We start from the raw sequence: 17,195 nt of genomic DNA on the forward strand, positions 1-17,195 counted from the left end.
CTCCCTCACACTCAGGTACACCACAGATTAATGTGTGCTGGGAGCATTCACAGGGGCTGGTACAGGGCGGGAAGCAGACGTAGCCATACATATGTCTGTGGAGCTGTCATGTTTTCTGATGCAAAACCCTTCTGAAATGTGCCATGGACCATCTCTGCCCTACCTTACAATAATAATCTTATCTCTTTAGCTGCATGTTTATAAACTGTTATCTATGGTCTGTCGTGCACAATTAGCAAAAAATTGACAAAGGTAACAGTATTTTTTTTATGGTTTGCTAAGGGGAGTGATGCAGAAAAAAGACTAATTTACTGACCTTTTGTACCAATCCCCCCCCCACCCCCTTTGCCCTCTTTCTCCCTCCGTTTGCCTCTTTCTTTCTGACAGGATGCGCGTTTCTGACGTACTGCGCAAGAGAGTCAGCCCTGAAAGCCCAGAGCGCTCTCCATGAGCAGAAAACACTACCAGGGGTACGTGCTCAAAAACAAATACCAATAAACACACAACATCCCATGACAATAGACACTCACTTATGCAACAATGCACGCCGTCTTGCATGTATGCATTCATAGTACAACCCCCCCCCTCTCACCTAAACACAAAGACATCTACCATGTGGACAAATACACACAGGATAACTTCAGTGTGTGTGTTCGAGGTTCAGCTCCCATTAGTAACACAGTGACATAACCCAGCAGCCGGCAGGCGTCTTGCTGCTAAGGACAAACACTCCCCCTCTCGTTGGAGACATATAGGCTACTCTATAAGCATTATCGTCTTCATTTTTCTATCTTTCGCTGTCACTCCATCTCTCTGTCGTTGCCTCTGTTAGCCCCCGGTGATAGCTGCCATCTAGAGAGTGTGTGTAATTAATGTGACCATTCCCCTTTGTCTCATCCCAGGCTCCCTGTAGTCTCTCTGCTGAGGGATTGTGAGCAATGACTGTGCAGGGGTAGGACACCGTTCATTATGGAGGGGGCAGTGTGCAGGAGGAGCGTCTGTCTCATAGGCTGCTGCTCTCTATCTTTAGCTTTTCCCTTTTTTGTTTTTGCTCTGACCTGATTTCCAGGTGTCTTGTTTGGGGATATTTAGATCAGGCTTTTCGTTGCTGCTGGTACAGAGCAGATTTCTTTGACGTTTAACTGATTCGTATATTTTATTCAAAGGACTATAACATACAAGGGAGACAAACATGTTGAATCCAACAGAAAATGAAGGGATTACAAGATTATTGCATTTATCAATCAAAGCATATCTCCCTAACCCTCTGATATTTTATTAAACTCAAAAGAAGTAGATTAAAATATACGCTGTTGTTTGATGTATTTATAGACTAAAAATAGAGAAAAATCTTAGTTTTGATACGGTTAATGATATGCTTTTCTTTTAATGACTGAACATTAAGGGAAAACTAAGCTATAGGTTAATCTTTATTAGAAATACTTTTCAACCCAAAACGGTTTAGACTGTATTAGAGTTTGAGATATAATAATGCAAGCCATTTATAAAAAAATTTAAAAAAGGACACGTTTTGGATTTGCACTAAGTATAACAGAATAGTTAGCGCGCCTCAGACATTTCTTCAAGCATTTCAATCTCCTTTCCTCCGTGTTGCCTTGCAACCGATCGCTGTTTCAGTTCCTGCACCTTGTCTGCAAGCTGGAGTGTTGATAAGATCTCTGTGAGAAAATTGTTGGAGAGCCTGAAGAGAGGAGGACGTGGGGGGGAAGGGAAATGTTCTCCCACATATGAGCTGAAATCCCTGCATACATACATACTTTGCCCCATCACGCATGCTCTTTCATGTAGCTGGAGGATGCCTCTGTGTTTGCACATAGACACTCACCTATACTACAGCGTGTTCGTAATGACATTAATCCAATTAGAGGCTGCTAAGACGTTTGACCCATCTGCATTTAGAGCAACTCTCTGTAGTTTGTTGTTTGCTTCTTGGTTGTATGGTGACATGCTTCACAGATGAACATTGGCAGCATATCTCTAGATAAGCTGTATGAAATATTCTGAATGCAAAGATAAAGGATTAGTCGCAGGGTTAGCTACTGCTAAAGAGATGAGCAAAAGAGGCAGCCTCCCACAAACATAGCCGTCACTTTGTGCTAAATAAAGGGTGTGACCACTTAATGTATCTTTTTAGTAAAATATTGACAATGTTTTAAAATTCTCTCAGTTTTTCCAGCCTTTTTTATTCAGTAAAATTTTTCGTTTTTTTATGAAAATTTTGTTGTTTTTCAGTTTCTGAATGAGGTAATACTTTGGTGCTCAATTATTGTTATTAAGTTATTTTCCATTAAAACACCAGTAGTTTTTCGGCTCATTCTGAAGTCTGACAGAGTATGACACTGTTTTAAGCTATAGATTTAAAAAAAAGAAGAAAAAAAAAAGTTCAGAAATTCTTGGACTTCTCAATCCATATAACCTAACTTTACATTAAGTTTTTCGTTTTTTTCTTCATTCTGAAGCCCCCCTGCGATACTGAAAACAGCAACCTTTGCTCAGTAACAGCCACCACACTGAAGTTAGTTACTGGCTCAGCCTGCTACTGCTAATTTCTATAAAAAGTCAGGTGTTTGAAGGGCAGACAATCACAGGTCAGGACTGATCAAGCAGATTATCAGCCCATTTAGGTCACCAGCCTCTTCGCGACGTCTATTAAGCACAGACTTTAATTTGTCTCCCCTTACCTACTGCTGCTGTTTGCCCTGAGCTTTTAGTCCCACCACCCATATCTATGTATTTTCTACCTCCCCTTGCCTCCACCTCTCTGCCTCTGTTCCTCTGATAGGATTTTGAAATGACTTTCACTTTCTTTCATACTTCTAGTCATCGGCCTATCCTTTTCTTTTCCTGTGACATGCCCCCCCCCCCATTCCATTATATCTCCCTCAAATCCCCTCTGTCCCATGTTCAACTCCTCCCCTCCTGTCTTCCAGTCTCTGTGCAGCAGTAGGATATTACAGGATGTTCTCCTCACTTCCCCCAATCCATTCATTTCATGGTATCCCCCACTCTCATCCCTCCCCTCCCCTCCTCCTTTCCCTCCCGCTGTCTTCTGCTACCCACGTTTTCCTCCCGCTCCACTCTTCCAGTTCCTGCTCCGGTTCTCATTTCACAGTCATTTATGGTAACCCTCCTCTAGTTGTCCTCTCTACACCAGTCCTACCACCTCCCTGTCCTTCCCCCCACAGTTCCTCCAGTTTTCATCCCATTTCCCTTCCTCTTGATTAGTTGACCCCTCTGACCGTTTCCGTCTCACCCACCATCTCCTCCTCCTCTCTGCTCATCCTCCCCGGTTCTGCTTGTTCGTCTCTCAGAGGAGTTTATTGCAAACTTTCTTTTCTCCTTTTTCAGATTTCGGATTCAGTGTAGGACAAGAGGGCTAAAGAGTGTAAACACAGCTTGAATTTTAAATAACAGTAAGCCATAACACATAATTCTTGTTAGGAACATTAAATGGAAGAAAAGTTTCCTTTGTAGATGGCAATAATTAGCCACTAATGCAACTTCCTGTTTAGCTATATTCAGATTAATCTGTGTACAATCATTAAAGCAGATCATTGGAAAACAGAAGAGCTCTGCCCTGTCTCAAACTTCTTTGCAAGCATCTGCAGAGTGGGAGACTTTCTGATTGAATATTGAGGGAAAAACTACTGAGAGATTTGTAGCTCAAGATGAACAGATGGTCTCAGAGTGACCTGGGCCTTTTGTTTTGTTTGGACTCGGAAGGAAATGGAAAGATGTAGCACATATTTAAAAGTAAAAGGAAATCAACAGAAAAAGCAAAATGAAGTTATACTGTAGCTTTCAGATGTTTGTATTAGATGTAATCCAGAGTTTCCCCCTGGGAGGCATTTACATAAATAAGCTCCTGCTGAGCCACCGGTCATTGCATATTATTGTGTTCATATTGGAATCATGAAAGTTACTTGCAGGAATGTGTCTTTAGCTTAATATGTTAATAATGGATTCAAAAGCAATTGCAACACGTGCTATCATGGGGTCGTCAAATCTCCTAATAACGTTTCTTTAAGGCCTACCCTTTTTCCTTCCTATTACAAGTTTACAAATGTAAAGATTATGATTCTGTGGGCCTGTTTCTTTCCAAAGGCACAATGAAACTTGTTGAGTGTTTTCTAGCATAAACTCCAAGGAATACCGGGAAATAAAAAATACCATACAAGTAGACTAAAAATGGGGGATAATGACTAAAAATCAATCTTCTTCCATGGCAATCTTATAATCTTATTTCCACCACCGAACTCCTGTAAAAAATTAGTGTCAGTAGCTGCAGAGAATAGACAATAAATGAAGATAAAATAAGAAAAGATTTACTCCAAATGTTAAAGGACAAGATTAAGTGCTGTAATACTGTTAATAGCAGGTTCATGAAATTATTAAAAGCTCTGGCTTCAGTGATTTAGTAAGAAAATATATTTTATTATTTTATTTATTTAATCTTTTCACCAAAATAAAAAACTAAATCTCAAATGGAACTGTATTTTTTTTTTACATATTTTGTAGCTTGAGAATAAACTACTGCAGTAAATGTTTTATTTTAAAGGGATATCTTTCTGCATAATCATTACTTTGAGTGCTAACACTAACAAACATGGCTGGCCTTTGCGCAATGCATGTGTGAGTTATCGATGGGTAAAAGTTATGTCTGGTTTCTGTGCTTTGTTTGTTTGAAAAGATGTTGGCAGGAACCTGTGCGCTAGGTGAGAGGTCAAGGCTTGATGGAGGAATGGGGGCCTGTTGCAGAGGTGGCTGTCAGAGCAATAAAACATTCCTTCCAGGCAATCATGACATCTGCCGTAAATATTAAGGCCTACATAGTCTGCTGCAGTGCATTAGATGGAATAGAAATGTCCGCAACTTGTATCAACGATTTATTTGTCATGAAGTTGTTTTTATTTATTAAAGCGGTTAAAGAGCTTCACAAACCTAGAACTTTTTAACAGTTTTTGAATATTTTTCTAATATTACTGACATACAGAGGCACCTGACCAAACAGGTCATGGTTTAGATAGATCTTTGGGAAGATTTGAAAAAAATCCCTCTCTACCATCAAGCCTGACTCAGCTGATGCTGATTTGCAAACAAAAATGGTCATAGATTTCAGCCTCTAGATAAGCAGAGCTGCTAGGAACACACTCAACAGCTGTAGCCCAACATGGTTCTACACAGCGTTTACTCAGGGGGGTTGAAAACAATGTGAAAACCTTGTATAATGTTTGCTTTAAATTCACGGCTTTGTTCTACTTTCTGTTGGCCTATCATCTGAGATCCCGATAAAATACTGCTCATTGACATGTATAATGTAACAAAACATAAACAAGCTCAAGGTGTATAAATAAATTTGGTGAAATATATATATTTCAACAAACTCTCCTTGTTGGTTAACTTAATACAGTGATAAATCATAAAATAAACTCCCTGTTTCTCTCCCCTCTTTTTTCTAAAGCTGTGCTTCCCTCCCATCCTGGTTGGGTTTTAACCTCATATCTCCCTTCACTCTTTTATCTCTCACTCTATCTCTTCATGGCTTACTGTTGCTGTATTTCCCCCCATATCTTTCCTCTTATCTGTTCTTTTGTTCTCTGCTGTTGATATCTCTCTTCCCCCATTTAATCTGCAGCCTCTTTGTGTTTATCTCTGCCTTCATCTTCTGTGCTACTTCACATACGACCGTGTCTACATGCACACACGCGTTTACACGCGTGCATTCACCCCCACACACATACGCATCTGCTTAATCATGCTGGCATCCGCAGATCTGAGTGTAGGTGAAATTAAAGTGTGATAAGCAGCTTACCAGGTGTGTGTTGTCATGCTCCACTGCTCTCAAGGCAGCATTTTGCTCCCTGTTTTTTGATTAGAGCCAGAATAGGGCGTACTTATATACACACATATATACACACCTTGTGTTTCCCATGACACCCTTGGTGCTTATAAATGATTAAAAAGACAGCAGTGCCACAAGACAAGCAGTTAGCAATAAGTGATACAGCAGAGGATCAATATACTTATTAAAAAATAATAACAGTTTTTTTCTTATTGATTGAACACATACAGAAGGATGGCAGCCTAGAGCCGATAAATTGAATCGCCACAGTCCCACGGTTACAGCTGTAAACATGACGGGAGCTATTTTATTCTCCTTTTATTGAGCTTGCGTCCTCTCCGAAAAGAGGACGTGTGAATTTATGGATGTCCCTGGCCAAAGAGGCTGAACTTTTTATGTATGCAACATGAACGGGGGGGCAGAAAACTGCTGCTCACAATTGTTGCTCTTTCTTTCACTTCTGTTACATCACTTTGCAGAAGACACTGGAAGAAATTAGCGATTGTTAGTCGTTGCTCGTAATTCTGGCATGTTGTCCATTTTTATTCTGTGTGCTTTCAACGATAAGCAGCATGTTTGCATGTTTGCAACCGACCTCACATACAAATCGTGATCAAATCATCCCGTACATGTGGTCGGACCTTATCGGATCCACTTACGGTTTTTTGTATGCTGGATGATCTGTGTGTCAGTTTCTATGTGGAATCTGAGAAGCCTGCCAGACAGCCTCCCTGTGGGGTAAAGCTATGATGAGCAATTATCCACTAGGGCGAGTTTGTAGGCTAATTTTGTATATTTATGTGGTCAGCAGCACTGTTTACTATTCCCCTTCGCTGCTTACTGCTGCATTTTCAATTTAGAACAGACCCCAGTCCTCTCCTCTTTTCCCCCTCTCTCTTTTCTATTCTCTCTATCTCTTCCTCCTCCACCTCTATCTCTCTTCTTCTGATGGGGTTTGTGATGTGTATCGCTCCCCCCATCCCTCAGGCTGATTCTCTATTTTTATCCTCACTATGTGTGGGACAGGATGGGAGCAAAGGGACAGGTGTAGATATGGCTCTGTCTGTGTGTGAGGGAGTGGTAGACAGAAAGGAGAGGAGCCCAATTGGGGGGGTGGGGAGGTTGAAGTGTAAGGGTGTTTGTGTGTGAGGTTTTTTGGGAAGGTTTAGCCAGTTCATTTAAAGTGATTGTCTTTGTTGTGTCTTAAGTGAAGGTATGCAGTGCCTTGTGGTGTTAAAACCTCACACTTTAGTGTATCTCATTTTGATTTTAAGTGATAGACAGACAAGGTGTTATCATTTTTAAATAATGCAAACCTGAAACACGAACACATCTTCTGAACAAACTATTCCCACAGTGAAACACGGTGGTGGCAGCATCATGCTGTTGGAATACTTATCCAAGCAGACAAGGGAGATTGCAATTAGATACTTCTAATAGAATGGGGAGACTGATGGTGAATGTGATAAATGCATGGCAGCACTAAAGGAAACACTGTTCTAGCTATAAAGAGTTGAGAGAGAGGAGGTTCACATTCCAGCAGAGAATACTTCAGATGTAGCTATATTTATGTCCTATTAAAAATTCCATATACATACTTCAGAAAATATGTCAGAAAACCTGAAAACCAGCATGCACTCAGGACACATATTTTCAGACCAACAGAATTGAGCATCTAGATAAGTGATGTCACCACTGTAGCTGGGGGTACGTATGGTCCTTGGAATACTTGTTGTGACTAAAATAAAAAAAAAATGTCGTCAGTACAAGTGTGTGACCTAGATAAACTCCTAAATTAATATGTGAAAGTTTCAATGATACAAAAAAGATGCAGAGCGATTAAAATGATTTGAAAATGAACAATATTATGTAATACATAAGGTATTTATCTTTTATTAACCAATTCAATTTTACAGTAAAAAGGAGAAAGAGTCTTACTTTCAAAATAATGGCCTCTGGTACCAAAATATTTATATACTCCATGTTTGTTTTTTTGTTGACCATATAAACAAAAATAACAGTTCTTTCAACTTTTATTTTTTTATGGCACTAGTGGGTCTTTAATTGCAGTTTAAGTGGCAGGAAATGGGATGGAAATAGAGGGAGAAGACATGGAGCATATGTCTGACTGCATACAGTCTGTACATGGCAGTGCCAAATGCCATAGAGCTATTTTTGCACTCTTAATAATCGAATAATCAAATCAAATAATTAAAGCTGGCAAAAATAAGACCAAAACACGGAATGCTGTAATTGCAGCAAGATGGTCTGAATTTAATTGTATGCGACATTTTTCAGATTTAAATTGAATTGAAATACTTTATTGTCCACTAAAGGGAATTTATTTGTAACAGAGTCCGCCAAGTCTGCACATGATCATAATCTCTCAGAAAACAGATCATTATTACTTACAGATCATATCATGACTCCTGGCAGCACAGTTAAAGGAAAATAACAACAAAAAAAGGAATAAAGAACATCAGGAACTGCTTTGATTGTGTCCTTTAGGAAAAAGTAAACCTCCCTCTTAAAGGAATAGTACACCCAAAACATGATTAGCCTTCATTTTCTACTCACCCCCCATGCTGAACAACACTCTGGAGTACTTTTTTGATATCTCAAATGCATCTGGAGATCTGGGAGGCTTCTTGCTGTCTGCTGACATTCAAATAATGGAGGTCTATGGTGCCCGAGACAGAAAAGTCCATAAAAGTCCACAAAAAACGTGTCAATATTCCTCCATACTGCTCGTCCAATGTATTCCAAGTGTCCTGAGTGGGTAGCGTCCATAATTTACTCGAAACAAAGTCATTTAGAATGTTTTTAGAGATGCATTTGAGATATCAAAAAAGTACTCCAGAGTGTTGTTCAGCATGGGGGTGAGTAGAAAATGAAGGCTAATCATGTTTTGGGTGTACTATTCCTTTAATATTGTAAAACTGTATTCAGAGGAAGCAGAGTTTCTCTAAAGCCACTTTCCCACTGAAAACCCGGGTTTTTCAAAACCAGGTTGACCCGCTAACAATCGGCTTTTGGCTCTTTTTTGACCAAAAAGCCACGCTGGGAGAGTGTTTTTTGATGTCGGCAGTGCGACTGAAATCAGGAAAGTAAATAATAGAGAGGAAAATGGACGGGAGTCAGAGTGTAGTCAGTATTCTTTGCTATTTTGGTCTTTTATCTGTCCAAATCCCTCTTACTGTTGTTGCGCCATGTTTATTGTATGTAAACAGATATATTTCGGCTTGTTAGATCAGAAGCGATTGGCGAGATGTGTTGACGTCCGTATATTGTGTTCAATGGTATCATGTAATTTAGCGGGGTAACCTGGGTCTGGTGTTCCCACTGCATGCCAATCAGAGCTTAGGCGATTTTAACTCGGGTTGTTGCTGAGTTGTTTGACCCGGGTAGACACGAGTCAGTAATCTGTGCCCACTGCCACTAAAAGCCTCTAAAATTAGTCTTTTTTCAGACTTTAACCATATCATCTTTTTGCAGCAATGCTAAATTAACCAAAACAGAGCACCAATTCTAAATTGTAAACAGATTTAGTGAAACGAAAATAAAGCATTTAAAAAGAGAATAATCAACATGAAAACTATTTGACTCTCGGGTTTGCCTTAAAAATAATAGCCAACGCGAAGCTGACTCACAAGCTAGTGTACTGTCAAGAATTGTGGCCAAATACTGATTTACATTTGTTTAAGGAAAAAAAAAGAATGTTTCCCTTTCATGCTAACCTTATAAACGATAATGTGTTTGTCTTTTATATAAACTCTGAATTTAAAAAATGCAGTGAAGGTTGCGGATCAATTGTAGGACACTGTATGTGTGGGTCTATATGGAGGTATATTTAAGCATGCGACATGCAGAAAGAAAGAGCGCCTGCCTCATATTTCACCACAAAATTGAGACAGAATCTAATCATAGTCTCATAAAAGCCTGACCCTGGAGAGAGCCTGCATCTTTAAGGCCTCTGTCACACACAGCCACGCTCATACACAAACACACACACGCAGATCAAGGTCAGTGATTAAGCCAGAAAAAGGTTCAAATGAAGCAGCAAATAACAGGAAAACAAAAACACATAGGGAGAGTTAAGCTTTTGGCTGCTTTCATAATTATGTTTGTTTGAACACATGATTAACAGGTTGTGTGAATGTTTTCTGCCAAATAGCGTCTAATAAACCAAGCTTTAGTAGCCTTAAACTGAACTGTGTCCATCTCCCACACCATCTGTTTTACAAATGTAGCCAGCTTCTGCAGGCTCTGTTTTCCAACGTCATGCAGAGAAAAACTGCTGCTCAGTTGCTATTAACAACCAGCGCTATCCAGTCTAATGTAGCCTTTTTTTTTTAATCTTCTCCATTAAGTCCTGCTTTTCTTTTGTGTGATGCACGGTACAGGGAGCATATGTTTTCTTTGTGCAAAGTAACAAATGGAAAATCTCACACAGAAATACTGCTAAAAGTACACAGGGGTCACTTTCCTTTTTTTAAGTGCTTATCAGAAACTGAATCAATAAATCCGAGCAGCTTACGGACTTGTGGTCTTAGATGGGGCTTGGATCAGGCTGATACGAGTTTCAGAAAGTATCGATAATATCAATAATAATAAGCGATAAGAACATCGGTTTACTTGATTGTAGTGAAGCCATTTACAAAAAAGAGGAAGAAACAAAACATGTTTACATTGTCTGAATGATTTTGTTTAAACCCATAAACATCAGTTTATCAAACAGCTGCAAATATAATCTGACAAAAGAGTTACTGGAGTTATTCAATTGCTATTTTTAGCATTTGATGGTACATTTATCTAAAAAGATCAACTTAATTCAATCCTTAAGAGGAACACAGTTCCACATTTCTATTGCATTAAGTGTTATTTTTGCTAAGTTTGTGCATATATGTTTATACATGTGATTTAAAAAAAAAAAAAAAATATATATATATATATATATATATATATATATATATATATATATATATATATACCTAGATATTATGTTTTATGTATGTGGCCATATAAAACAGACCCTTACAATGGGCATGAATGAATGTGTGAATGAATGAAAATAGGGGGCTAGGAGATGTGGAGGAGGGACCTGAGGAGATTCTTTATTGAATAGGGACATACAGACAGGGAGGGGGTAGGGTGAGACAGGGGCGGAGTAGAGGAGGTCGGATTGTAAAGAAGGAGGAAACAGGACAAAAGTTTTCTGTAATGAGCGTGGAGGAAGGGACAGGCGGGTGGTGCATTAGAAGAAAGGCTTTTCTCTGGGTGCTGGAAGGGGAGGGATGGAGTCAGGCTTACTTCTGTCATTTTAAAGAGAGACATCTGTCAGAGGGGAATGTGTATGTCTGCATTTGTGTGTGTGTGTGTGATTAGGCAGGGAAGGGGGATGCATGGACTTCATTTGCACCTGGGATGTTAATCAGTCATCAAACGTTAACCTGCTATCTGAACACTGATCTCTTTCACTCTTGGCAACAGAGCAGTGTGATTCTAAAAGGCAATTTAACTGGACAACAACTTCCACAGCTTGGATCATTTGTCGCTGTCAACAGTTTTTTTCTATATCATGGTGATATTCCTCACCATTCATGGCTGACTTGTGATTCTTTTAGGCTGATGAAGAACAGTAATTGCCTTTCTAATATAAGCTTGATCCATCCATCCATCCATACACCCATCTATCATTCATCCATTCATCCTTCCCTTAAAACTGACTTGATTTCTGGAATCAGTTTGCTACTCTTTAGGCCTGATTCTCAGAAGGTTTGTGGGCCTTAAATGCAAGAGAAGACAAAGATAAAGGTGCAAACGTGTTTGTAACAGCAGAGCATATCTTCACAGATTTGCATTTGTAATTCAGCACACAGCATTTGTAAAACCTGTATTTGTTCATTTGAATTCATCAATATGCAGATGATATTCTAATGACCAAACCGTGCAAATAAATTAATGGGTGGAGGATGTACAAATGTAAATATTTACCGTGTGCAAAACCCAACTTGAGCTGCAGCTTTTGCTCTTTTTTTTGTGTGCATTTTTTGTGATAGCACACACAAAACTATCTGCAGTCATTGTTGCCACAGAAAAGGCATCGGTATAGTGCCAGATGATGGAGGAATATTCTGTGCACATGGAAACATATTTAAACAGTCAGAGATCACAATAGTAGTAGAGTAATAATAAAGAAAAAATATCTATGCAGGTCGGGACAGATAAATGCAGCAGGATGGAAGACAATCTTTATACAGTTAAACTGAAACAAAAAAATGACAGAAACTAAATATCATGACATTAGGGCTGAAACAATTATTTGAATTAATCATGATTAATCGGTTATTCAAATAATAATCTACTTATTTAGTAAGCTATGAATTATTAACTGGAATATAAAGACATATATAACTACTTTGCATTTAAGAAAAAAAAAAAACACGTTTTCATCTGTCAGTATGCTATATACTCAAGTGGAAAGGTTTTAGTTTCACCTGGTTTAATTCTGTAAAAATCTTTTTTAAGGAATCTTTTGCAAGCTGATTGTCAATCCAAAAAATAATCAACAAATTAATCAATTAGCAATATAGGGGTTAATTGTAGCCCTACATGACGTGTTTATATAACAAAAATAGAAAGAGGACTAAAAGTGCACATTTCTTACAACAGGGATTTTTTTTTGTTACTTGATTCAACAAAGCAGGAGGCACAGTAATGTTTTATAGATTTTCATATTTTGTACTTTACTTTGTAACCTTAGGGATTATTTAGTATCATTGTTATATTTCTTTATTTTATATTTTTTTATGATTATTACCTCTAACTATCTGGCTTAGAACCTCATTTTTCTTTTACGGCCACTCTCAAACTGCCAGCAGAACACACAATCTGCTCATTTAAATACGTGGAGCCACAAAAATTTAGCATGTACTAATAAAGATTTTTCTGGTGCAATTTAGTGTTCCTTATTTGGAATCTGAAGATCAGACCCTTCATGCTCATTTACGCAAAAGCGATTTTTTTCTGTGTTTTTCTATGATTTGAATTGGCAAACTGTGACATGTCATATTTTCCCATCCAATTATGGTTGTATGACCTCATTTTGCTGTGATCATTTATTTCCTAAGCACTGTGTTAGAGTTCAAAAACAGCATATTTATAATTTCACCATGTACCAACCTAAATCCATACGGAAATCGCTCTTATTTTCTGGATTGCCGCCTACAGCATAACTATTAGAGCTTTTCACAAATGTGTCACAGGCTCCGGATTTGATGTAATCTCAGTGAATGTGAGATTTTTGCGGCCCTGAATTTGTATAGCTTTGAACAGCTTTTTTAATTCAACAGCTCATTTCCCAAAGGGCTTACACTCCCGAAAATAGAAAGAAGGTCCAAGTGCATAGGTCTAACAGTTATCCGCTATAGTGCTGTTGGATTATGCTGAACTAAATCCAAAGGATCAAATTTCAGTGAGTGCACCACTGCTGCGTGTTGAATGTTCTCGTTGGGTTTGACAAAAACAGCATAATATTCTTGGGATCAACATGGTGGTTAGCTCTGCTTTATGCATGGTTTGATGTTATTATTGTGCAGGCGCATGGAGAGGAAAAACGCATTGATAGGAAAGGGAATATGTTGCTAGTTCATGCTCAGACAGAGAGGTTGGTGAAGGGTTTCTTTCAGATAACTTACTAAATGGAGGCGATGGAGGGCAGACCTCTCAGGTGTGAAGAAAGGAATTATAGAGACAGTGGAGGGGGGAGAAAAGAGGAGGGGGAGGGGGTACCAGGAGCCTGTATTATGGTTGCAGACCTGCGTCACTAGGCAACGGAGTTGAGCCAGATGCCAGGTTGCTAGGGAACGTGTTAAACAGTGGTGATAGCAAGGAGGGTTTGAGCTGTGTCTCTGCTTCTTTTTCTCAGATTTAAATGTTTTCTTGTCACATCAAATGAGAGGGACAAATCCTCTTTTATCATTAAAACAGAAAATAATGTTAGAATTTATTTTGCACTACTGATATATTGATATTTTCTGAATGCAGTTTATGGAGCTTGGAACTTAGTGCAAAATACGAGCCTCAGTGTCTGATATAAGATTGGTTTGTTACATTTAGCACAGAAGTTTCTACCATTGTTTTGTGGGATTATGTACAGACAGGAAATTTCAAACTGAACTGTATCTAATTAGATCTCAATGTCATTTTGTGCTCTGTTAAATTGGAATGAATAGGAGTTAAACTGGTTTCCTTATAACTAGATAAAATGGACATCACATAATTTTATTTATTCTATTATTAGGGTGATAATTTGAAAAAATGTGTGCACATGTTTTGATGAATAAATATTTGATTCTGTGCCTCAATAAAAGATTTACTTTTTAGGAGCACAATTGAGGTACTAAATGTAAATGTAAACAATAGACAGAAAAACTAAATTTTTAGTCTACCTCACGTTTTGATTTTAAACTTTTTTTGTGTGAAATTCTCTTAAATTTATGTTATGCTTATAAACAGGAACATGTGGCTCACTAAGGGCAAGTTTCTAGACATGAGACAAACTTTATAGACAAAAAGAGATGACCCAGGAAAGAAAGCTTAAATACTGCCATCATCAAACAGAATATGGAGGATTATCAATCTGAAAATGGAAAGCAGGGAATCAAGAGGAGGCAGAAATAATCGTGGAGAGGGGATGAAATTTTGTTTTCTTTCCTGCTGCACTTTGGAAAAAGCCCTTTTAGAAACTCTTAGGTCGGAGCGTCCCATGGGAGAGAGAAATAAAATTATTAGGTGATAACGTATGAGTTTAAATAATCATCAAAGAGCACGTTTGGGCGTTCAAATGCATGCACTATAGTCACTTACTTCAGCAATGTCATTTATTGTAGTCATTACATTTATGTCTTTTTTGTTACTACTTTGATGCTGGCAAAAAGGAAGCAAAGAATAGATAAAGCTGTAGCATCAATTTATAACAATTTCCCGTTCCTGCTATAGCTCCCCACTTCATGGTGGAATGGTTTGTTCCTCTGGTTTTGTGTGGATGGGGGAGGGGACAGAATACGATTTGATTGGATAATCCAAGGATTTAATATCCTCTAATCCTGGTACAATCCCCTCCGCATTACTGCAGGGAGTAAGATTAACTGTAAGTGTGTAGTATGCGTTTGTTTCTGTGTGAGCAAAAGGTCGGGTGCTGAGAGACACTGGAAAAGTGGAGTATAAAACTGTTCCTGTGTGTGTAGATAAGTGACATGTACTGTGTGTCTATTCGTGTTGACAGCACTGCATGTAAATGGTCCTGTGTTTGCATGCAGGATTTGGTCATAAGTGCATGAGTGGAAGAGCTTCCACTGAGTGTTAGCTACTCTTGCAAGCTCACATTCTTAACATGTATCACATATACGCCCTCATGCATCGCCTAACATGACATTTGACTTTAGTCTAGGATACAGGAACTTAGAGCCTCTTAGTATGCAGCACCATGGATCAAATCACACTCCAGCTCAAGTCCAGCCTCTCTTACATATACACGTTTGCAGATGGTTGCTGTTAATTAAGTCTCATTTGGAACGTGAGTAATTAGAGGATAATTTGACATGAAAGGAGTGTGTGGCTGTTCTTGTGTAAAGGAGAGAGGCAAAGGCAAACTGGAGTACAGTTTGACTGCCTAACCAGGCTCAAGGGAATTTTAATCAGCACAATATAGATTCGCCACATACTTATTTCCGTTCTTGGCCCCTGCCTGCCACCATCTCTTCATTATTCTCTACATAATACATGTCTTCTCTTGCATTTTTTACTTGTACTCATAGTCCTGTTTTTTTTTTAGTATTCTAAAAGGAAATTTTATTTGAGGTATAATCTAGAGGACAGTTCAAAGCTACCAAACCATCTTCTGGCACTAATTCTCCGTTTACCCAAAGAGCACAGCAGTCGCCCTTGGCAACCAGCATCCTTGTTTACCTACTCAGTTTGCCGTCATATGATTGCCATGACAACAAGCCGGTTGCCATGTGAATTTTCCGATCCCATTGTGATGTCTCTGAAGAGGCAGTGTGCCCTTCTCACCTGCTGCTTCTCTTCAGCTCTTTAGTTTCTTCTGCTTAGCTTTTTTTTAAGGTAGTTTATCAATAAAAAAATTATGCCTAAAATTTAAATGTCAGCATACACACAGTCACATAACCCTAAAGGATTTATGCACCCCATTGAAGTTTTTTACATTTTTACACTCTTTGGTGCATTTATGTGATAGACCGGCACAAAGTAGCACATAATAATAATAATAATAATAATAATAATAATAATAATAATAATAATAATAATAATAATAATAATTGTGATGCTGAAATGATTGGAGAATTTCACATTTTTTTGCGAGTTAAAATGTTAGAAATGTTGCATGCATTGGTGTTCCATCCTGTTTAGTACCCTACAATAAAATCAAGTAGCCGCATTTAGTATAAGCCAAAATAGTAAAAAGTAATTTAATCTCAGTAAAAAACAACTCTTCTCTCAGCTGAGCTCTGATAGGAAACATTGCTAAACAAAAAGCATAATAAAGACCAAATAACCCACACATGAGAGGTCAAGGGGGAAAGTTCAAATAAGTTTCAAGTGAAACTAGGCGAGGAAGCAATATCTCAGCTTTAAACAGCTTACAAACCACTGATTAGTCTGTTATGATATGAAAAAGAGCATTACAGCCAAAAACTAAAAACACATGGAAACAGGACTGCTATTTCTTTGTCACTGCACTTCTTGCTGAACTTGTTCTGTTTAGGTTGACAAAGAGGCCCATTTATACTAAATTAATTTTATTAAATTAACAACTGTTGGCTGTATTTGATTAGGCGATTGTTGGAAAAACATTCATACATATTGACGTGACCACAACTTATCCACAGGGTCAAAGATGGTGGAGGTAGGATCATGCTGTGTGGATGTGTTTCTTCAGGAAGGGCAGGATCTGGCTGCTCTTCCAAGGCAGTGTATTTATATATACAAATCAATATGCTGTAATTCCATTGGAATCACCGGGGCTGTTCTGTTTAGCCTTACACTGGCACAAGGACAAGCTTTAGTAAGCTTAATGGGGGAAGAACCTGAAGAGGTGATGGATTGATCCAAGGTTAGAGAGAAGGTTGGTGGACACAAATCTTGCAACTATCAGCCCTCTTTACAAAGGAAGCACAATCAATGTACAAGACAGGAGTGATCAATGAACTGATAGATGGCAGGCCATCCATGGGACCTGGATAGGATGGATGGATGGATGGATGGATGGATGGATGGATGGATGGATGGATGGATGGATGGATGGATGGAT

At 38.6% G+C, this 17,195-nt stretch overlaps 1 protein-coding gene across 2 annotated transcripts in view; it reads left to right on the top strand.

Moving 5' to 3' along the window:
- LOC107088821 (CUGBP Elav-like family member 3) overlaps positions 1-17,195 on the top strand; it is a 33,154-nt gene that overhangs the window by 4,279 nt on the left and 11,680 nt on the right. For both annotated transcript variants that reach the window (XM_015381240.1, XM_015381239.1), the window contains exon 4: positions 388-470. In XM_015381240.1, coding sequence (XP_015236726.1) covers positions 388-470 — 83 coding nt within the window. The remainder of the gene's footprint in view (positions 1-387; positions 471-17,195) is intronic.

This window comes from Cyprinodon variegatus, unplaced genomic scaffold, assembly GCF_000732505.1.
Source record: "Cyprinodon variegatus isolate N-32 unplaced genomic scaffold, C_variegatus-1.0 Scaffold229, whole genome shotgun sequence".
NCBI classification, from domain to species: Eukaryota; Metazoa; Chordata; class Actinopteri; order Cyprinodontiformes; family Cyprinodontidae; genus Cyprinodon; species Cyprinodon variegatus.